Source organism: Podarcis filfolensis (assembly GCF_964270895.1).
Source record: "Podarcis filfolensis genome assembly, chromosome: 3".
In the NCBI taxonomy this organism is placed as follows: Eukaryota; Metazoa; Chordata; class Lepidosauria; order Squamata; family Lacertidae; genus Podarcis; species Podarcis filfolensis.
In genome coordinates this window covers 13,246,893-13,270,377 of record NC_139606.1, presented here as the reverse complement: position 1 = coordinate 13,270,377, position 23,485 = coordinate 13,246,893, and the positions used below count along the sequence as shown (strand labels likewise).

Here is a 23,485-nt window from a genome sequence, read left to right as displayed (position 1 = left end):
GTGGCCTGCCAACAGCTCAGCATACCACCTTAACCATGCTTGGCCTGCAGAAACAGAAGGCTACAGCACACATAACAAGCCACAATGCACAGCTAGCAAGCTGTGTCCCTTTTGGTGAGTTGCACAGATGTTGTGCAGGCCTGGTTGTGTGCAGCTTGTAGTGTAGCAGCAGGAGTCTTGGGGCTGTACCCAATGAAGTCATCCCATTCATGCAAAGACTCCCCGTTTGGGCAACTGAACTCTTCTTCTTCTCCTCTCCCACCTCCCCACTGCACCCCAGTAAATCTCCCCTAGAGTGTTGGGGGGAGGGACCAAACCAGATGTTGGGGGAGATCCACAGGAGAACAGAGAGAAGGAAAGTGTTATTGCAGAAGTGGAAGACCTCACATGGATGGGACAACTTCATTTTTTGAGTGAAAAAAGTAAACAAAAGAATCCCATTGACCATCCAGTTTCACATCCTCCTTTACAGGGCAACATATGATGTGTCTGGGGACCCATGTCATCTGGAGAAAAAAAACTTAGTGACTGGGCTCAGCTAGCAATGTGGGCGATTCTTTGTTTTAGTCTGTGTTGACTCCAGTGTCACAATATTCGTATTCATTATTTAGAGTCACGCTTTGGGAGTCAAACACCAACCTCAAGATGTCCAGCAAGTGACAGGGCATTTCCCAAGTTGAAATCCAAGTGTTTGTAAGATTCCAGTCGACATGTTCACCATTCAGGGGGAAATGCTGTGTAGACCCTATTGGAATGTGAATTCAGCAGTGACTACTACAACCAATTTTGTGTTGCTTGTTGAATATATTTGCATGTTTACCATAGACCTATAGCGCGTTGCCTTTATAAGTGCTTCATAATTATTTCCATGATGGAGGGGGTTTATTTATTAATGATTTTTTAAAAATTATGCACAATATGAAAGCCATGTATTTTCCAACTTTTTTTGTTATTACTGACTTCACTTGAAAAAAATTATCTGACCCAAAATCTAACATATCTGGTTAGAACGTTTTGCATTACGAAGGGTGTTTCTCTCCCCTCAACACAAATAAGTTGGTCATTCCCTATTGTAATAAACGAGAAGCAAAACAATAAGTTAGAAGGCTGTTGATTCTAGATAGATTTGTCAAAGATGATGAAGATCCTGTACTTTATTCCATCACAAATACATTAATTATTTTTTAAAAACCAAGTCAAAAAAGTAACTAAGTAATGCTTCTTCAGTTTGCATAACACCTTAAGGCTACAATCCAATATATACTTACCTGGGAGTAAGTCCCATTGAACTCAGTGAGACATCTTTCTGTGTAGGCATGCCTAGGCTTGTGCTGTTAGTGCTTAAGGGGATTATCACAACTAAAGAAATAAACCACAAACTTACTTAAGGTTGGACGCGGGTGGCGCTGTTTGTTAAATCACAGAGCCTAGGGTTTGCCAATCAGAAGGTTGGCAGTTCAAATCCCCACTACGGGGTGAGCTCCCATTGCTTGGTCCCTGCTCCTGCCAACCTAGCAGTTTGAAAGCAGGTCAAAGTGCAAGTAGATAAATAGGTACCGCTCCAGCGGGAAGTTCAATGGTTTTTTCGTGTGCTGCTCTGGTTCGCCAGAAGTGGCTTAGTCATGCTGGCCACATGACCCGGAAGCTGTACACCGGCTCCCTCGGTCAGTAAAGCGAGATGAGCGGCGCAACCCCAGAGTCGTCCACGACTGGACCTAACGGTCAGGGGTCCCTTTACCTTTACTTGAGGTTACAAAAATAATTTGCCAGTGAAGCCTATGTTGGCGTTCACTCTTACAATTTTATTTGGAACTAATGGCCTGATCTTATGAGCTACTGAAACTAGACCTGAGCTTCGTGATCCAGCTTCAGATGAAATCCTAACGGAGCATCATCCATAAGGTATTCCATGCCAGTACTTACCCCTGGGTATCTATAGATACATCTTAATATCATAATCAGAGCAACCCAGGATCCCCTGCTGCATACCTTTTGAGCAGTAAGTAGAATGTTCATACTTTTTATTTAATGTAGCTTTGCCACCATCTTTTCTGAAGCATCCAGGGCCAGTCCACCCATGAGGCAAGATGAGGCAACCGCCTCTGGTGGCAAGATTCACAGGGGAAGCAGATCCCTGTGTAGATATTTATCACCCTCTTGTTCCTGGTGCAGATCTTCACTCACCCTTTCTTCCCAGGCAGGAATGGGGTTGCCATTTTGTGCTTTCCATCAGGTCGTCCTTCCACCACCACCTGGCCTTATCCTTAACCTCTGAACTTTTCCCATCTTGCCCATCTCATGTTGATTGAATGCTCCCTGGGTGGCAGCTATGGCTTGATTTCTGGCAGCCGATGAGGAAGAGCTGGACTATACCACTTTGGACTGCCAGGAGGGGGGTCACAAGATGGAATGCTCCTCCATGGGGGTGGAAGCCACTGCTACTCATTAAAAAAAAAAAGACCTTTGTGCAAGACTGCACTAGAATCCTTCTCCCTGGCATGTTAATTTTTTATGTGCAGGCAACATTTCTTGTATGGGAGACTTTCTAAGAATGTGAACTTCCACCTGCATGCTGGCATGGTACAGCCCAGATAGTCCTATACTATTGTTCTGTGCTCTGACTTGCATGCTGCTTGTGCAAAGCAGTAATAATAATAATAATAATAATAATAATAATAATAATAATAATATTTCCCAGCCACTCTGGGTGGCTCCCAACAGAATATGAAAATACAATAGTCTATTAAACATTAAAAGCTTTCCTAAACAAGGCTGCATTTAGATGTCTTCTAAAAGTCTGGTAGTTGTTTATCTCCTTGACATCTGATAGGAGGGCGTTCCACAGAGCGGGTGCCACTACCGAGAAGGCACTCTGCCTGGTTCCATATAACTTGACTCCTCGCAGCGAGGGAACCGCCAGAAGGCCCTCATCACTGGACCTCAGTGTCCGGGCAGAACGATCGGGGTGGAGAGGCTCCTTCAGGTATACTGGGCCAAGGCCGTTTAGGGCTTTAAAGGTCAGCACCAACACTTTGAATTGTGCTCAGAAACGTAGTGGGAGCCAGTGTAGGTCTTTCAAGACCAGTGTTATGTGGTCTCGGCGGCAGCTCCCAGTCACCAGTCTAGTTGCTGCATTCTGGATTAGTTGCAGGTTCCAGGTCACCTTCAAAGGTAGCCCCACATAGAGCGCATTGCAGTAGTCCAAGCAAGAGATAACTAGAGCATGCACCACTCTGGCAAGACAGTCCACGGGCAGGTAGGGTCTCGGCCTGCATACTAGACGGAGCTGATAAACAGCTGCCCTGGGCACAGGATTGACCTGTGCCTCCATGGACAGCTGTGAGTCCAGAATGACTCCCAGGATGCATACCTGGTCCTTCAGGGGCACTGTTACCCCATTCAGGACTAGGGAGTCCTCCACACCCACCCACCTCCTGTACCCCAATAAGTGTGGAACTGTGAAAGAACTGAGTAACTCTGACCAACCCACATGCCAAGGGGTGAATAGTACTTTAGTCAAAGCTACATATATGTCTGTCTGCTTTCCTATAATAAAGCAGTTTCATCGGATCAGAAGTCAATCATTTCACAGAACTTGAAACCCAAAGCAAGTATATCTAGACTCAAACAGTCATTCGCATGTCAGCATAAGAGCTCAGAGTTATATTTAGTTCTGTCAGCTGCCTTCAGGTTTTCCACCCCCATCAGAAACCCACTCTCTAAAAACATGGGCTTAGGCTGCATCTGCATACACTATAGGTGAGATTCATCTAACAATCCCCATCAGCTGAAGCCCTGTGCAATAGCTTCTCCAAATGCAACAAGGCTTCCCCCCTCTCCATCTGCTGCATGCCCTCAAAATTGGCCCAAGGACTCGGGAGAGCCTTCGGAACGGTGCACAGGAGAGGAGACGTGGGGGTTGTTCCTTCTGGCAAGCTGATATGCTTGTGTAGACATTTGTAATAGCACAATGCTAAAGTCAACCCATTCTCTTAAAAGCACATTCATCTCCTCAAAGAATCCTGGAACTGTTGCTGGGAACTGCGAGCTTTGTGAGGTTCCCAAGATTCTTTGGATGTCTTCTAAATGTTAGGTACTTGTTTATCTCTTTGACATCTGATGGGAGAGCGTTCCACAGGGCGGATGCCACTACCGAGAAGGCCCTTTGCCTGGTTCCCTGTAGTTTTGCTTCTCGTAATGAGGGAACCGCCAGAAGGCCCTCGGCATTGGACCTCAGCATCCGGGCAGAGCGATGGGGGTTGAGACGCTCCTTCAGGCATACTGGGCTGATTTTTTATTTTTCCCTTCAAAATATAGTCTGGCCCCCCACAAGGTCTGAGGGACAGTGGACTGGCCCCCTGCTGGAAAAGTTTGCTGACCCCTGGTATAACGTGTACACAGCCCCTGGTGGCCCAAACCTTTACTGGATCTTTGCCTCGACTGGTAACGTTGGTTGGTAGCATAGCCTATCTGGGATAGCAACGAAAGTGCAAAACAAAACACCCAGAGCATTCTTTTCATTGGGCCCCCTCGTTTTCTGTGTTCTGGTGTTTACCAGCAGCAAGAGATTTATTCCCAACATTAATCTTTGTCATCAATCTCAGCAAGGCTTGATGTTACCTTCTCCAACACAAAAACTACCGGTATATACTTGAATGTGTATGCTTGAGAATGTGTTGCCCCGCAATTGTTTTTTTGCTCCCATGGGTTCAAGGGATTGATCCTGGGAACATTTGCAAAGCATACGCTCTAACCCTGAGCTACAGCCAATCCTATAGTGTGCAATAGTACCCTGCCCCTTTTATGCATCAGAAACTATAAATTTATTTTTAAAGAAGATTAATCTTCACACCAGAAGGTGTATTGTACAAAGTAGTCTTGACAAAGACAAAGGAATATTGCAGCAGAGCCCATGTTCCCAGAACAGATAATTGATTAAGAATGAAAGTACAGTGGTACCTCGGTTTACAAACTTAATCTGTTCCGGAAGTTCGTTCTTAAACCAAAACCGTTCTTAAACTGAGGCACACTTTCCCTAATGAGACCGCCTGTTCCCAGTGCCCTTCCACTGTTCAGATTCCATTCTTAGACCAAGGTAAAGTTCTCAAACCAAGACACTATTTCCAGTTTTGCTGAGTTTGTAAACCAAATCGTTTTTAAACCAGACTGTTCTTAAACCAAGGTACCACTGTAATGGGGGTTCTATTTTCCACTAAAAAAAAAGTCTTTATTAATAAAATGGATTGTGTTTAAAAAAATATATATTCCATGAGTATTTGATCAAATGCTTGTTGCAATGTGAGTCACATTTTAAAATTTAATGTGTGTTGGAGGGGGGGAAGAAACATCTAATTTTCTGATCCATAGGTATCCCAACCCCCCCCCAGCAGTATCCATTGCAGTGCCTAGAAGTCATTGCTATCTTCAAAAGATTTTGCGTACACCAAACAACTCAGCAGGGGAGATGCAGGGGCAAATAAAAACATCCATATTTGCAATCTTGCTGTGGTGAATGTCTTTAACGTGCATATTCCATGTGGAAATCTACCTCAGTTTATATCAGGGACTTCAAATGTTGCACTATAGCTAAGAGAGAAAGAGTAGCATGGAGGTCTTCCTGTTGGAGCTTGCGTTCGACCGAGCTGAAATAGCTCTCTTCCACAACGTACTTCAGAATCCATCAGGCTCTCCTCCTCCGACAGTGATTAACGACCTCAGCCTTTGATGAGGCTTCAGGCACGTTTCCCCATTCCGCAGAGTATACAAACAGCAGAAGGAGATGGAAATATGTGCTACATCACTAAGTTTATTTCTAACTATGCAGGACAGAAAAGAATATGCATCTGCTCTCTGTGAGAGTCCGTGAACAACTAGACAAAGAAACAGGAAACCAGTAATATCAACATCCGTCTCTTGTGAGACTTCCAACAGTCTGGAATGTAAACAGAGGCTTGTGACTCCAAAAACTGCATAGTGGCATAACAGAAATCCAACACTTTCTAGCATATGGGGGATCTGAGGCTGCTAAAATGGAAGAGGGGGTGGAATGAGAAAAACAACAAAATGCACTTAAGGCTTCTGCCAAAGCTGAAGTATGTAAGCATAGCCTGTCTTTTTTCTTTAAAAAAGAAAAGAAAAAAATAATAATTGAATCCCTCAAGTGGCTCAGATACTTATAACATTTCATCAAATCCCTCGCTAACTGAAATACATTCCAGTAATATCTCTGGTTACACATATACATTCAAATGAGGTTGGCTTGTGAGTATCAGATTAAGCTGGTGGAGGGTTGAGGGGAAGCTCGTATTATGTTTTTAGTTGTTTTCACAGAAGGGTAATTGCATCTGAAGGGCATGAGTGTCTTTATCTATGTGTACCTTCAGTTGAGAGTGGCTGAGGAAACTCAGCCAGATGGGCGGGTATAAATAATAAATTATTATTATTATTATTATTATTATTATTATTATTATTATTGATTAATAATACAATTGATCGGATCTGACGTTAATAATAATCCAAGACATTGCTCTGCAGCAACTCATTCAATAGGGGAAGTGAGGAAGTGAAATCAGTTCTTGTGGAGGTGCTAGTCTGGTGGCCTGTGAACTGTCATTGAGCCAATTGGTTCATTTCGTAGACTTATACCTTGACTTTTGACTAGACTCCTCAAAGTGATGAACATGTATAAAATGCAACAGATTAATCAAGAACCACATGCTCACACATCAAACAGCCAGCCCCATTGAAACAGGAGCTGTTTTCAGATGTTCCTTCCCATAGGACAGGGAATGTCTGTTGGCCGTAGGATAGGTAGAGGAACCTCCCACAGGAAAGGCCTCCTTGCCTGCCCCCCCACTCCAATAATTGCTATAGGAGATTAATCTATATAGGAGCAGAGCGCACATTAAGATGAAACCAAGCTGACCATGACGCAAGAAAAGTCCTTGCTAGACTAGACCAAATGTCCACTAGAAGCTGAACTGTTAGGGTAGACAGTTGCCCCCACCAATTTCAGTCCACCCTCAGCCAGCCCTTGCATCCAATCAGAAGAGTGGCTTTTGTCTGTCATTCTCCAGCCCCCATGACCCACAGTTCCCTAGTAGTTAATAAACACATGTAACACAAGTAATTTTGGTTTATGGGTTCAAATAGGCCACAACTTTATTGGTTAAAGATGTGAGTGGTTTGGCTTAGGCATTGGGTGAAGCCTGGTTATATCTCAACTCCTGCCCATCTGCAGGGAGTCCAACTAAGGGTAAACCACCATTAGGGACAGCCCCTCCTTCTGAACCTGAATCTTTCCCTCCATCCATAAATCTGGCACTGTGGGAGAGGGAGGCCCCTGGCCACACTGTGGTTAAATCTCCTGTAGCCACACCCACAACCAGCACTGATTGGCCAGTGGGACCATGCTACGGGTGGTCCCGCCCAGCTCTGATGACATGGCCAGGTTGATGCAAGTCAGGAGCGTCAGTCCCCACCCCTGTGCCAGATCACTATCAGATCACAGCTGCCCGGCCACAACGCCACCCACCAGAAAAGGTGAGTGGACTTCCTAATGACTTCCTGCTTTCTGTCCTGCCAGCCTCATGGGGCATCAGGCACCACTGCAAATATCTATCAATTCCAGCATTTTCTTTCTGCAATAGTAGCCATCCAGATGACTCTGCCTCTCTATCTTGTATCCAAGTAATGATGAGGTGTTATCTGAGTTGAAGGACACATTCCAGCCAGGCAAGAACATTTAAGGAGGGTTTGAAGCAGAGCTAGTGAAGGATGTTTCTGAGGAAAGGATCTCTGATAGAAGAGCCCAGGAGGGCAGAATTTGGCCACCAGGCATGACATTCTCCACCACTTGATGCAGTGTGTGGAAGGGACATCAGTTGGAAGAGGGCCCATATTGCTTTCCCCCATAATTCCCTTTGGCAGGACCTGAGGCAATGTTACCCTACAGCCCATGCTGCTGCTTCACTTTCGTGGTGAAAGATAGTGCATAAATCGGTCACTAGAATAACAACAGGTAATTAACAAACAAATAGTGCTTTTCTGGTTATTGTGGACTAAACTCACCCACAAACTGTGACCTGGTCACCCAGGACTTTGGAGATAATGTGCAATCAATCACTATCCCTGTTGAAATGGGTTATAAATAGAACTAAAGGATGGCTGAACATAGGACTCATTTGGGTATACTGGGTTCATCCATTAGCTTTCTTTTATTTAAAAATTGGAAGCAAAATAACTGAGCAGATGTTTTCGCTTTTGCTGCAAATATTTTTAGCTAGCCATATTCACCAAGCGACAACTACTGGTAGCATGCCAGCAGAAGTTAGTCGCAACCAACTTCTCATACAATTGTGATGGATAAGAACTGTTTGGCGCTTTGTTCCTCCCTACTAGGTAAAAGAAGGAGTCTTCAAATGAGGAAATAATTTTCTGAGGGACTAGACTTAGAGGCATCATTCCACTTCCCCTGTGGAGCCCATCTTCCCCTGCCTCTGCAAGGAACAGACATAGGGTTCCAGGTCTGCTTAGAAGATGAAAGAGAACCAAGAAAGGATAAATTCTAAAAAAGAAATTCTAAAAAATGAAAAGTCTGTTTTGATTAAGGGCTTTTCTCTCCATGCTTGGAGTTCTGGAGCCTGTCTAGGAAGCTACCATACCAAGTCAGATCACTGAGCTCAATACTGTATACACTGACTGGCAGTGACTCTTTGAGAGGGATCTCCTGGAGCTCCCAGTGATTGAAACTGGGGGCTTCTGCATACACAGCATTGAGCCAATGCCCTTCTCCAAACTCTTCTTCAGCATCTCAAACCCTTCCCCCATTGTCGGTCTGAGGCAACATCAGGAGAGAGTAAAGATAAGCTTAGGACAGTGGTGAAGAATTTCAGACCTGGGGAATGAATGTGACTCTCCACCCCTCTCTATCTGGTCCTTAGGACTATTCCCAAGCCATACACCCTTTCAAGCCACACCTCTGTCCCCAAGCCACACCCATCTCTGCCTGTGCTTCACAACCTTCTTGCAAGGTCATTCAGAGCAGTCTCTGAGTTGCTCACCCTCCCAGCTGAGGATGGATCTCTCCATCAGGAAATGTGAGGACAAGAGCACAACCTCCACACAATCTCTCTCTCACACAGATCATTTGACAAAATCCTCAGTAACTTCCATGTACCCTACCTCCTTCCTGGCTAGGGGTTTCAAGTGACTTAAAGCCAACAGATACTCACTAGCCATAGGGACAGAAATTTGGAGGGAGGGTCTGAGACGTTTCCTCTCTGACTGGGCTGAAGCTGTGTATGTGTTTTCTCTTGAGGAGCAGAGTAGAATAAACCCCAACTGGGGAAAAACCAAAACCCTCTGGTTATTAAACTCCAAGCACATTCCAGAGAGCTGCTTTCTGACAGAGGTCCATCTTCTTACACCAAGCCAGAAAGCCGTTGGGTTGGAAGAAGGACATGAGATTGCTTGTTCCAAGCACCGTTGTACCTCTGAATAATGGCACATTTGCACCATGGGAAAACCCAGGAAGCCACTTGTGGTGCGTTCCATTCCAGAGATATAAATGATCTTGGTTTCACATAAAACAGCACAAAGTTGAATGCAGCTCCTCAGCTGATTTATGGTGGAACAGTAAGGGATAACAAAATGAAACTTACCCAGGTAAGATGGAAGCACTTTTGATGGGTGGACCTTCTAGTTCATCCATTCAGTCCCGATGTGCTCTACAACACATCATGATGTTGGAATGGAAAGAGGAGAAATAGAGTTGTGCACAAATGCCTCTGGAAATTCGCCGCCATATATACGGGCAGAGAAATTGGGAAGACCATCTCCTCCAAACGGATGGAGAAATTTCACAACAGTTTCTCATAGATGGGGGCTCACTCATTAGCAGTGCCAGCAGTACAATTTTTCTGCTGAAAATAGCAGCTTCAGCAGGGCAGATAACAGCATTGGGAGCACTTTTCAATGGGAAATCAGCACAGGGAATTACAGCAGCAGACAGTGGAGGCATGTGTTTGTGTGCTCACATGAGCTCGAAACGAAAGGAGGATTAGGGAGAGTTAATACATGAATACAACACACATAGCATTTTCACAGTAAAAATGCCCATGAGGTTTTTATGCTAGAGCAGGGTTGGGAAACCTTTTTGGTTTCACAGGACCTGTTCCTTGTGGGCCAAGTGTGGCAGGTGGGCAGGGCTGCCTGCCAGCCATATAACATCATTATGTCATCACATGATTGATAGGTAGGTTGTCTCACCCACCAGTCAAAATCCTTTGTGGGGGTTTTTGTCCTAGACCATGGGTAGGCAAACTAAGGCCCAGGGGCCAGATCAGGCTCAATTGCCTTCTAAATCCAGCCTGCGGTCCAGGAATCAGCATGTTTTTACATGAGTAGAATGTGTCCTTTTATTTAAAATGCATCTCTGGGTTATTTGTGGGGCGTAGGAATTCATTAATTCCCCCCAAAAAAATATAGTCCGGCCCCCCACAAGGTCAGAGGGACAGTGGACCAGCCCCCTGCTGAAAAAGTTTGCTGACCCCTGTTCTGCACAGAACAGCACCTGAAGTTGTGGCAGTCTAATTTTTTTTATAAGATGTGACCAGTCCTATGCATGCTACTTATGCGCTCTTAATGTGTCATTTGGTCCCAAGACAAGCCAGATCCAGCAAGGGAGATCTTCAAATGCGTGTGCTGTTCATCTGAGCCACCTAAACTTGATGGAAGTGACTTATGCAGAAGATACGGAATTTCCCCTTCATTGGCATTATTTTGCCACCCCTGAGAAGTGTGATGACCTGAAATGGGACCAGCTTCTCTCAAGGAAACACCCTTATTCCACCTGCCGAAGGCCTTTGTAAGGGAAGCACTGATACAAGGTGCTCATTTACCAAATCCACCTGACATTTTATTTGCATCTCATTATTTGTACAGAAGCAGAGGTCACTTCCAAATGAATAAGAATGCCAATAAAATATTATTTTACATATTTCTATATTTGCCTATGTTTCAAAAATACTCTGCATTAATCAACATAATTCAGGATTTATTGGGAGGGGTTTTTCCCCCATATATATATTTACACATATATATTTATAACACCTGAAGATAACTGCATAGTCATATGAACGTTTTGTGGTTGTTGTCTTAAATGAAGTCATCATGGAGTGGTAGGCATTTTTTTTTCAATCACAGTACATGCAAGGTGCTCAGCCCAGAAGCATTTCTCACTTGGCTTACAATAGCATGGCGCTCTTATGTTTTGAGCAGCAACAACTATAAAGTTGTTCTGGTGCTAAAGCATTCCCATTAAGCAAAAAACAAATTTTCCTCAAGCTAAGATCATGGATTCTTTTCTCTTCCCCCACCCACCCTGCCTGATTGAAATAGATTCTTGGTTGAGATGAACTTGAAGTGAAGCTGTGGCGGCTTAACATAAGGTGAGCAGGATTTGGCTGGTATTTTTGTTTCTTTTTCAAAATGGCATCATTCCTTGGGGAATGTCTCCATAGGATGCTATCCTAGACCCCTGGCTCCTTAACCATCCCTTTGCTCCCATAGGAAAAGTTGGAGCTTTGGGAATATAGGGTGATGGGTTGGATCCAAAGAAGCTTTTCCATGGATGGAAAAAGTCCTTCCATTCAAAGGAAAAGACTATGGCCCAGAGGAGGTTTTCATTCATGGAAGGATTGGAGATGATCTTCAGCAGTTTCTTTTTCTCCTTCAGCCTCCCATCCATTTGTTTCAAGAAGCATAAAGGGCTGCAGGATAAAAGGGGGGAAATATGTCTTTCCTCACTCCTTCCATTAAAATTATGGATCTCCATACCCAGATCATCAGATCCAACCCATCCTAGCAGCAGCAGTAGCAGCAGATCAAGCAGTACTCAGAGCAAAACATACACCTCCATCCTAATTTCTTCCCTCAGAACATGAATGGGAAGGAAGCTGCCATTTTACATCAATGGTCCTTCCAAGAAGCAAATGTTGCCTTGTGCTCTGAAGTACTGACTTTTGAGAAATGGCTGCTCCTGCTGCCCCCCGCCCCCACCTTTTCCTGCCCTCCCCCTTTTGGTCATTATAAAGTAGTTAAGTTTTATTTCATCACATGGGAGCCCCTGGCCTACAGGAGAAAAAAGTGCTTTTGCTTCAGCTGACTGGTGAGCGTGCCAGCTACTATCCCATATGTTTGTACTCAGATCTGTCTCGTGGGATTTGGACTTGACTAGCGGTCATTTTGAGGTGGAGATGGTAAACGCCGAGAGTGATCACGATAACAAGTCCCAAGATCAAGCCCAGAATGAGAGGGAGGGTTTCTTCCAACTGTTCTCTTTGGTCTACTGGGCACTTATGTTCTGCAATATAAATGAACAGAAAACAGGGAGGGGCAGCAAGACAGAGAGAGAGTTATTTTCTGTACCAGTAAACATGAGCTTATATGAAACAAAATGGACTCTTTCCCATACAAAGAGCTCAAGGCAGCACATACAATATTCCCACAACAGCCCTATGGCGTAAGCCATACTGAATACAAAAATATGGCCCAGAGTCACCTTGTGAGCTCCATAGTTAAATGAGAAATTGGACAGTTTGGAGAACATGGCCCATCTAGTCAAGCATCCTGTTTCCTGCAATGGTTATGATGGCTCCAGGAAGTTCACATGCATGAGGGAATGTCAGAGCAGACTGGGTGTCAGGGACTGGACACCATCAGAGGACTGGTTGAAACTGCTTCCCCCTCCTCCTGAACCTTCCAGAGAAGAGGAAGACAGTATAGATTTACAGTAGTGGTTTGCAGATAGTCACGGCTCAGAGGTAGATGAGGGGCAAAGTTGGAAAATAATGGGAGCAGAGGCGGGGAAAGAAGAGCCAGAGCAGCTGGCTGACAAGCTTTCCAGACCCTCCTTCTCCCAGATCCCGGCAAACATTGAAAGTAGGACAGCAAAGGGCTCGGAGGCAAATGGCCCTAAGAGGCCACCGTAAGGTGGCTGCTGCTGCTGACGACTGAGGAGAGAAGGAGGGTGAAGCTTACTCAGAGCAATGCCATTACTCCAAGAGGCTACATTTCCAAGCCTCTCTCTGTGAATATTGAATAAAAGACATTGGTACGAGCTTTCCTTGTCTAACTATTCCCGGCAGCCTACGGTGGGGGGATTGGATTCCCTGACACCTGACACTGGGGGAAGGCATTGATTGAAAAGATCCATGGCCTTCCAGTTCCCCAACATGTCACTGAAACAGGGAGAAACATATGCCAGTCCTGGAAATGCTGTATGTATTTTCCCTTCCATTGGAAACAATGGGAAGGAAATCATTTAATGGGCAGCCCTGAAAAGAACAAAGTAATGCAAAAATGCTTCTCCCACTCATCGTGCTGGTGTGGTCTTGCCAGTCCCCCAACATGCCACTGTTGCTGCAGTCATTGTTGACAGTACTGAGCTAGGACTGGAAAGGGGTAACCAAAATGATCAAGAAACTGGAGTGCTTTCCCTTTGAAATTGACATAGTTTGTAATTTTATCATTAAGGAAAAACAGGCGACCAAGGTCAGATGTGCATAAAATCCGAAATAGTGCACAAGAGGCCTTAACCCTAGTCTTCAGTCTTCGCATTAACCCTTGGGGTCACTGAGTTAAACTGATGGGCAGTAGTTGCAGAGCAGAAAGTAGAAATAACTTAATTTTGCAACACTTAATTAATTTGTGGAATTCACTGCCAGGAGATATAGTAATGGTGATTGGCCCAGACAGCTTTAAAAAGAGGATGGACTTTTTAAAATTTAACAGGATTTATATACCATCTAATTATCAAGACCTTTAAGCAGTTGACATAAAACAATATAAAATATTCATTAAAAACAAGTCAACCTATAACTTATCAAAGCACAGTATACATGATCTTGTTGGTTTTTTAAAGGAAGAAATATACATGATAAAACTAAATGTTCAGATTAGATGGATAGGTCTGGCAATGGCTATTTGCCATGATAGATAAAACGAATATCTGTGTTGAGAGTCTGAGTACCTCTGAATACCCATTGCTAGGGGTCAAAATAAGGGATTCCCAGAAGCCTTTGGTTGGTTGCTATTGGACAGTGGATGCTGGACTAACAGGACCCTTGGTGTAATGCAACAGGGTCCTTCTTATGTTTTGTTTCTACCTGTGCATATAAGACTTTGACACTCATATGCCAACAATAAACAAATTTCCACCTCCATATATATAATCACACGGAAATCCAGAACATTTCGTAAACCTGAAACCTTCCACCTTTTTTCTGCCATGAGTAGTTGATGACAAAAGGAGTACATACCTCGGGTTAAAGTTGCTTCGGGTTGAGTGTTTTCGGGTTGCGCTCCATGGCAACCCGTAAGTAACGGAATGCATTACTTCCAGGTTTCGCCGCTCACGCATGCGCAGACGCTCAAAATGATGTCACGCGCATGCGCAGATGCTGTGAATCGCAACCCACGCCCATGCAGATGCGGGTTGCATTCGCTTCAGGATGTGAACGGGGCTCCGGAATGGACCCCGTTCGCATCCAGAGGTACCACTGTATCTACAATATCTATTCTATAAGAAAGGTGGTTGGCTAAAGACATTGGTAATGGTTTACTGCTCAGAAAATTTAGAGCAGGACTGCAGAAGGTGAAGCAAGGGATTTGGACATTGCCCTTTTGGCTGTGGCATTTTGCCAAAATAGTGATTGGTTATGAGAAGTGAGCAATATAGAGTCCTCAGTCACAGCTACAAAGCACTTTCAGCTATGAATGGAAAACTAAGGGCAGGGGAATCATGTTAGAAATTATCCACGTTAAACAGAAAAGCAGGTTGTAGAATGTAGGGCAGTCTAAGCCCTTACAATGGGTTTTGGGGACAACACCTCCAACACAAAGACCAGGTGCCAACCCCCTGCTTATTCAGCTGCCCTCCCTGCCCAAACAGTTTCAGGATTCTTCACTGCTGAATCTTACTTCCATACAGCCCAGTGATTGGCACTATTGCTCCAACAAAGAAAGTTAGAAGTAAATAAGATCTACTCAATTGAAGTAGAGGAGCATGTCTTCACCTGCCTCCTTCTCCAGGAATAATTATAGTATTCTCCTCAACCTAATGCATCTTCAGGACCAGGCAACTCCTTAGCTCTTATCTTTCTAGCCGTTATAGCATTTGTATTTATTTATTCCATTGATTTTTAGAAATTAAGAACCTGTAATACAATTAAGTTGTAAATTAATGCACTTGTTTGTGCCCACAAATAATTTTATTTGTGAGTCAATGGTCCTTGATGGAAAAAGCATCCATTACAGGACAATAATGGAATGGGGAAAATCTGCTTATTCCTAGCTGAAGGAATGCTATTTTTAGCCTTAGTCTGAGATTCTGGACAGGATAGCTTATTCTTTCAAAAATAATAATAAAGAAGGTGTGTTGTGTCCCTTCTCCATCCCAGCTTTCCATAGAAACTGCCTGCTTTGCTGGTCAAATGCTGCCAAATCATATTTCCAAATGGTACCCAAACATTTCCCAGCACCCGCAAGACCCTTACCTTCACTGAAGGTGAAATCAGAGCTGATGTCAAAGGGCTGAAGGCGGACCTCCGACAGCAAGAGAACTACAGATTTTTGATGGTCGCTGGAGGTCAAGGTGATTGTCTGCTGAGCTTGGCATTCATAAGACTTCCCAGCTGGGGTGACTAAAGCAGAAAGATGGCGTGTGGTAGAAGTGTGTTTCCCAGCTGCCAAAAAGAGAGAAATGTCAATGGATGAGAACCACTCCTATGGCTTGGCATCCTCAATGTTGCCTACTATTTGAAGAGGCAATAACTCCCCTGCTTTCACTGACCAGACTTAAGCCTGTTACCAACATGACCCATTTTCCCCCATTCCACTGGTGGAACACTGCTAGGGGACCATCTCAGTGATGCAAGTGTCGTCCCACTTGCATTATCTTCCTGTCTGCTGACAGAGCAGCAGTCGTGTGCCAAGGCCCTATGACCCACAGTTCCCTAGTGATTAATAAACACATGGACAGGAGCATTTTAGTTTATGGGATCAAATAGGCTACAACTTTGTTGGTTACAGATGTGAGCGGTTTGGCTTAGGCATTGGGTGGTGCGAGGCTATATTTCAACTCCTGCCTGTCTTCGGGGAGTCCGTCTAAGGGTAAACCACCAATAGGGGGACCCCTATGTCTTACATCAAATAGGGGCACCTCAAGGGGTCCCTGTTGGGGTTGTGGCATGGCCCTAGCCCACGTCTGGGCATTGGACAGAATCCATGCCCCGGATCCCTTTAACAGGATACCCTTAATGAGGAGGAGCAGGCAGAGGCTACAACCTCCCCTTCCAACCAAACAAAGGCCCACCATGAAAGGTGTGCAGACTTAAGCAACTTCCAGTGGTCCTTTGGTCAGCTTTCTGATGGGGCATGGACTGCATCCTTAGTTGCCGTCGTCAAACCTGGATTCCACCCAAACAATTCATATTGGTCAGGCCAGCTTAATAGCCAGAAAATCTTGCTTTCCCAGAGTTGGCTGAGGACAGAGGCAGAGCTCTCTCATCCACTTCACAGTGCATTGGTTTCATGTATTCTTTACACTCTGGCAAGACCCAAAATTCCTACGACTTTCTAAGATTTGTGGAAAAGGCAAGAACCCTTTCCAGGACATTTATGGTACAGGACTTGGTACTGTCAGTGATGATGAATTGGGAGGGGGGGTGGAGGTTAAGAATGAAGAAATATCCATGTGCAGAATTGCCAACACTTGGGGAATTATGGAGAAAGAACCCCCTTTGTCAGAATATTTATAAATCATCAAAAAGTGTGTGTGTGTCCATATACCCTATTGGGGTCCTTTGCACTTGGAAGACTAATGTGCTTTTGCTATGGCAGCAACTATTATTATTATGCTAAAGAATACCAACTATTAAGCAGATATGCAGCTTCGCCAGAAGAGATGTGTTGGCAACATCTTTCTCTTACTAGGTTCATCTCTACAAATGCAGCATATCACTCGATTTTCTTTCTTATTTTCATTGCTGAAGGCATCCCCACAGCATCACTCAAAGTGCCATCACTCGTGCTGTGTCCCCTGAGGACTATTCTATTTGTATCTTCCCCAGGGCAGCATTTTAGCCTCAGACATGCCCTGTGAGATAAGATTGAGAGGGTGTGTGACTTGCCCAAGGCCACTCAGTAGGCATTGCAGCTGAGGCAGGATTTGAACATGGGATCTGCACACCCAATATCCATCACGTTAGCCATTTGCGACACTGGTTCTCATAGCACAGCACTCTGAGCAAAACTGTACATAAATCAATAATCAGGGATAATATTCCAAAATAAGCCCTGAAACATATACAGATTTGTAAATGTGCTTAATTTTAAGTAAGAATAATGACAGTGAAATGTGCATGATGCTCATATGATTAAAGTAAGTCCATAAATCTTAATAAGTAGGGTTGAAATCCAAAAATAAAGAAAAATGAGTATTGAAATTACTGGCACATAACTGCTTAACTTATGCACCTATGTCCCACTGAACTGCTTTCTCTGGATTGAACCTATGCTCATTTACTTGGGAGTATGATTCTTTTGAAGTCAATGAGACTTACTTCTGAGTAGGAACATCTAAGATTGCACTTTAAACCTTCAAAAAATAAATCTTTTTTTTTTAAAAAAAAAACCCCACAGCTAATCTATGTTTGCATGTGATGACAATTCCCAGTAAATTTATTCGTGCAGAGGCAAGGTGGATTTTCAAACCCTTTTGAAAATCAATCATGATTTCCCTCTTATACTTTATTTTAAAATGAATATGACTTTCAGCGCAATTTATACTTAGGAAGGAGATAAATAAAACTTTGGCTTCAATTTCTGAATATCAGGAAATATTCAAAAGCGATGAAATTTATGAACAGTGGATGTGACTTTTGTTTGCTTCAATGCGACAAAAGGGGGGGGGGATCCCAGGATGGGGGAAGCCACAGACAATCTCTTGCAGAACATCATGCACTGCAGATATACACAGCAACAAATAGAGGCAGCAGGAGAACATCTAAGATCAGGTTGAGAGAGTAATGCTAGAAAATGAGACAGAATCATCTTCAACAGACAAACTACACCAATGAAGCAAAAAGCTGCCCACATCTTCTAGGGCATTTGGATGGATTCAGGATGAAGCAATCACCACCACCATTTCAGTGAAGGGAAAACTGAGGTGGCTTCGGTTTTTTTTTTTAAAAAAAGAGCATTTAGAAAGAACAGTGCCAAAGTCCAAGCAATAACAAGAAAAAAAATAGGAGCTGGTTTTGTTATTTACATTTGAAGACAGGTTTAGGAGCCCAGTCTCTACGTTCTGAAGTGCTTGCAATAAGAGCATGAAATTCACCCATACCTGCAAACCTGATTCTGTAAAACTCGAAAATACTTTACACGCGAAGCCTAAACTATAGGTACAAGAGACAAATCATATAGGCAGCAAATCCATCTATTAAAGCTTTCACCGGATCACCTTTACCACTGGAGACCAGTACCAATGGAGACCAGTGTTAATTTGTGAGTTAAGAGCACATTTCATTTTCTTAATAATATTTTTCTCCCCTGTTTTAGTTCCGGCATGTTGCTGTAAATAACCGATGTGGTATTTTCTTCCTGCGATGAGTAGTAGCATGTAGCTTTTGGTTTTTAATTTACCATTTTGCACTTTCTCGTTAACACGCCAGAAAGACAACTCTATCGGAGGGTTTTTTGTATTTACATTTAATTAATTTATTGCTTTGGTCTTCGGAGAAACCGTTGTAGCTAGCCCTATCTGTTGAAAGGTGCGCATAAGACCAGGCTTGCAGCCCGATGGGAAGAACGTTTCCTTACAAAGCGAGTCTTACTGAGTTCAGTTTGATCGCAGCAGCACAACGCAATCCTAGGCAATGATAACTCAGTAGACTCCCTTGAGTTGAGCAGGACTTACTTCCAGGTAAATAGGCATCGGATTGCACCCGCGTTTCTTTGTAACGTGTCGGGCCACCCCTTCGTTTCAAAAGGCTCCGAACTGACAGAAATCGGCTTGTAATCGGCAATCTCAAACTGTCGAATCCTTAATTCTTGAAAAGCGTGGCCTTGTTCGCCGTTTCGAGGCGGCCCAAAGGCAGAAGAAAGACGCCTCTTGAAATAAGTCGATTTTGCGCACAGGGAAGGGACCTACCTTTCAGGAGGGCGCTGAGAAACAAGGCAGGCGGGGAGGGGGGGGAGAGAAGGCGGGGATCCAGCGCCTAAATCCACCCGAATCCGGGCATGTGTTCAATCCACCCAAGGGAAGGAGGGTGGTTTGAGGTGAAGGGATGCAGTTTTTATCTGCAGTGCGGGCTTGGGGGTGTAGAGGAATCTAGCCTAAGGTAGGCAAAGCGGACAAAAAACCGGAGAGAAGCGACGCTCCGTGTGAAAGCAGAGCGAGCTGGCACAATGACGCACAGGCCGGGGACGCAATCCGGACTTGAAGAGCCCACGAAACCAAGACTGCATTTCGCTGTGTTGTGCTCTATGTTGTGTCCTCACACCCTAGCCCAGACAGCCCCCCCCCCCGCTTTTCCAAGGAAGGTGATGGAGAATTTCAGGTTGCCTTCTTCCACTCCTGATCCGCTTTCACCAAACATTTCGCTCTCTAGATTTTCCTAGGCCTCTCCTTCCCTCCCTCCCTCCCTCCCTCCCTCTCTCTCTAATAGCACATCAGGACTTACGGTTAACCGCGTCCTTGAAGTAGGTGCGCTCGGAGCTGTCGTAGACGAACTGGACTTTGTTCATTTTCCACCAGGCCTCGGGCCCTGTGCTGGTGTTGCGACCCTCCTGTCGATTTCGGGGTGGAGGAGACCGGGGGAAGGGAAGAGGGGGGGATAGAGAGGAAAGACAAACGGTTGATATTAAGGACGCATCCCCTTGGGACCCTCCGCATCCCGTTTCGGCCTGGTGAGAACTTTGTTTGAGCTTTGGGAACCCTGCGCCCTCCCAATAAATAAAAATGCTGCTCGATTTCTCAGATCTGTCATGGCATGAAAGAACTTAGAAGCTACGGGGAAAGAACCGCTTCGTGGGCCTTTAGTAAGGATACTGTACGAACTAGAAAAATAAAAGACAATGCCATCCTGGTGTTTTTTGACCGCCCGTGTTCTCTGCCTCTCATTTTTTCTCTCACGCTCTCCCCTGTATTTACTTCCGTCTCTCACCCCCACTCCTTTGACTCTTCCCGAGTTTCTGGGCTCCTACGCGGGTGACCCTGCGGTCGCCATTATTTACCTTGACAAAGTAAAGTCGCAGGGTGTAAGCTTTGTCTATCCAAAAAATCTGGAGCTCGGCTTCGTTGCTGCCGCATTTCCCCTGCTCTTCTGCTCCCCGGGAAAGCGGGATGTAGGCTTGCTCTGTGATCAGCTGGACACAAGGGCACAACAGGCTCAGTCAACGGAGAAGTCCAACGACCTCCCCCCACCCCCGAAATCCAACGACCTCCCCCCCCAAAAAAAACCCTTTATTAAGGATTTCATCCGAGGCAAAAGGCTCTCAAAGAGACTGTCAAGGGAAACGTGGAGGAGTCGCCACCCCCCTTTTCCCGAAGCTCTATAACAACAACCCACAACAGATGGAATGAATACAGGTGTGTGCAGGATCATAGAAATGAGCGGATTTCTCTGTTCACAGCCAGGTAGAATAATTGCCCATAATCTCTCCACCACCACTCGCCTCCCCGTCCCGGAGGATCAAGATGGCCGGATCTCTTTTCCACTCCCATATGAAAAAGCAAGTTTTATGCACTTATAAAAGCATTAAACCCAAGAATCCCCAGCAACAGATAGGAGCCAGCATTCCTTGGGGTGGGAGAGCGAGAGAGCGGAGGCGTTTATTCTCCGAGTACAATCTTTTCTCATTCCAAGCTTAACTACTTGTAAATTCGGTGTGGGTTGTTGTTTTTTAATTTTCTTCTTGTGTGTGGGGAGCTGGGGATTTGCATCACCTTAGCAGCATCAGGCAAGAACTAAGGCGAACCATGCTTGGGATACTCATATTCTAGATTATTCCTGCTTCTCCCTCCCTCTCAGTCACACAGTATTTCAAATCAACAAACATTTCAGAAATACTAAAGGTAAACCTTCCCGCTCTTTTATTGGATGACAAAATGCACAAAGTTGGTGGAGTCGGTGTGCGTGCGTGTTTGGAGAGAGATGGGGCAAGAGAGAGCTCGCGCGCAAAATCCTTACATCTACATAATTGCTGGCCCACACGTCATAGGGGACGATGAACTTCGCCGCGAATTCCGCCATAAGACAGGTCGTTCCATTTTCGCGAACTACAAAAATAGCCTTTTCGGGGTTCGAAGACAGGCCGGAGAGGTTCTCCACTTCTTGTTCTGCCCCGCTGCCGGCCACTGCGTTATATATAAGAGATCACAGTCAGGAGGGGGCATGGTTTTCAGGTTTAAGCTGCGAACCTATACGCATTGGTTAGCGACCAAGACCTATCCAACTCAATCAGGAATTCTTCTGAGAAGGATTGCACTCTCAGTCACAAAGCTTTATTGAAAATGGGAGTTTCTTATCAGCGGTCAGTTTTGGTCTGATTATGTGGGTAGGAAACTACCTGTCTTTCTTAACTGCACGGCATTTCCCATCGAAAGCCCAGCCCGCTGATCGACATATTTCCCAGCAAGACCGAGGAAAGATCATAGTCATCTCCCCACAACCAACAGCAAGACATGCAGGGCTGCCTTATGGCTGTTTCCCATTTCTCAGACGGCCCTCAAAGCAGAGATGCTAGTGATGCGCAGCCTAAATAGACAGACTCGCCAGAGGAAAGTAGCGCTGGTCGTCCGCCACCCCCACGGGAAAAGCAGGCATTGATACTCACATAAAAATAGAAGCAGTACAGGGAGTCTTAGGCTGGATGAGGAGGTCTCGCGCCTTCTCAGATCCATGCTTCCAAAACGGAGCTCGCGGGGATGAAGCTGGGGGTTTTATTTGGTGGGGTGGGAGCTGCTCCTGGAAGAGTCTTTCCTCTTCGCTCGCTTCGCTTCCTGTAGTGTTGCTTGCGCGGAGGCGAATGCACTACGATCACTTTCCTAAGCTCGAGTAATACGAGCTGCGGGAGGCGGGGTGTACGTGGAAGGCCGGCGGGAGCTGTCCAAAGTAACCTAGTGCTGAAGTGCCTCACGCTCTCCTCAGCTATACTGCTGCAGGGTCGGAAAGCGAATACTGTAGAGGAGGGTCGCGAGAGAGCTGTCCAAAGTAACTTAGTGCTGAAGTGCCGCCGTTGGTACGCTTTCCTCAGCTATGCTCTTGCAGTGTCGGAGAGCGAACAGCCGAAGGTCGGAGGGAGCTGTCCAAACTAGCTGCGGATTGCAAATCGACATATAGGAGGGAACTCGATAATTTCCTTGCGGTACTCACCTAAGACCGTAAAAAAAGAGCTGTCGTTGTGTCGCTGTTTCCGATTCCACCACCCCCTCCAACATTTACATTCATTGGGCAGTTCAGCCTTATATTGTCGAAGCCCAACAGCCTTTCCTCCTCCCCGACATCCCTTTTCCAGAGGCAATGCCTCTTTTATTTATTTCACACCCTAGCGAGGCGAAGTTAAAGCGCTCTCCCGTTCCATGATCCTGTTTAGAAGTGGAGGAAGTGGCGGCGCTTTCCCTACAAAACAATTAAAGCGCTGCTTCTGGCGTGCTAGGCTCGGAAGTCGTCAGCTGACATCGACGGAGTCAAATATACCCTTAGAAAGGGGTCGAGGCGTCAATGAAGCGTGTTTATTGTAGCCACAAGGAATTGCTGCAGTTCCCATGATCGGTGGGGATTTCGTGGCCGAGGAGAGGACAGCAAGTTATCATTAACCTCTATTGCTAAGCCTGCTTGGCTTGATAGCTAGCTTGCTAGAATATCTGGCAATGCAGAAAATGAATACTTATGAAACAGGGAAAGACTGAACGACTAGCAAAGGCGTGAGATGGGGCAGGGAGGGGAGGCCCTGAGAAAATAATACCTCACTCAAGTGAAACCAACCAGAGCAAGTAAACTTTCCTTCCAACCTCATTGTCTCTCACACGCAGAGGGAAGGAATGCACACTTACCGTTAACTCCTCAAATAGTTTACCCATATTGACAGGACAAACTCATCCGTAGGTGGATTTTATGAAATTAACTTGATTCCTCAAACAATTTCCTAGAGTCACGTGATACTACTTTGCACTGCCTTTTGAAATGTCTTTCTGACTGGTTGTAATTAAGGGGAGTTCCTCTATACAGGTTGCAATAAGTGGTGGATTACATAATAGAGGCCAAGCAAGGCAATCCACCTGCAGTAGACTGGCTTCTACCTTTTGGCTTGATTCCATGTGACCACCGCCATTTTCTGGTGGTGGTTGACAGAAACCTGGAGATCATCCAGACTGTGGAGTGCTTGCTAAGATGAGAAACATGAAAAGGTTTGCTCTGTG

At 45.1% G+C, this 23,485-nt stretch overlaps 1 protein-coding gene across 1 annotated transcript; it reads right to left on the bottom strand.

Annotated features, from left to right (window-relative positions):
- Positions 1 to 11,035: 11,035 nt before the first annotated feature.
- Positions 11,036 to 22,742, bottom strand: LAMP5 (lysosomal associated membrane protein family member 5). Its single transcript, XM_083606300.1, has 6 exons — positions 21,901 to 22,742; positions 21,255 to 21,421; positions 20,299 to 20,430; positions 19,746 to 19,851; positions 15,558 to 15,746; positions 11,036 to 12,364 (listed from the first exon to the last, which is right to left on the bottom strand). Exons 1-6 carry the CDS (start codon positions 21,965 to 21,967, stop codon positions 12,186 to 12,188), a joined length of 840 nt encoding a protein of 279 aa, XP_083462426.1. The 5' UTR covers positions 21,968 to 22,742; the 3' UTR covers positions 11,036 to 12,185.
- Between the last annotated feature and the right edge of the window lie 743 nt (positions 22,743 to 23,485).

Excerpts from the sequence above, each read along its gene's own strand:
- LAMP5 (XM_083606300.1), bottom strand. The coding sequence starts at position 21,967 with ATGGATCTGAGAAGGCGCGAGACCTCCTCATCCAGCCTAAGACTCCCT. Across the intron at positions 21,422-21,900 it reads TGTACTGCTTCTATTTTTAT|TGGCCGGCAGCGGGGCAGAA; the intron begins GTGAGTATCAAT and ends TATATAACGCAG. Across the intron at positions 15,747-19,745 it reads CTTCAAGGACGCGGTTAACC|CTGGGAAACACACTTCTACC; the intron begins GTAAGTCCTGAT and ends TCTTTTTGGCAG.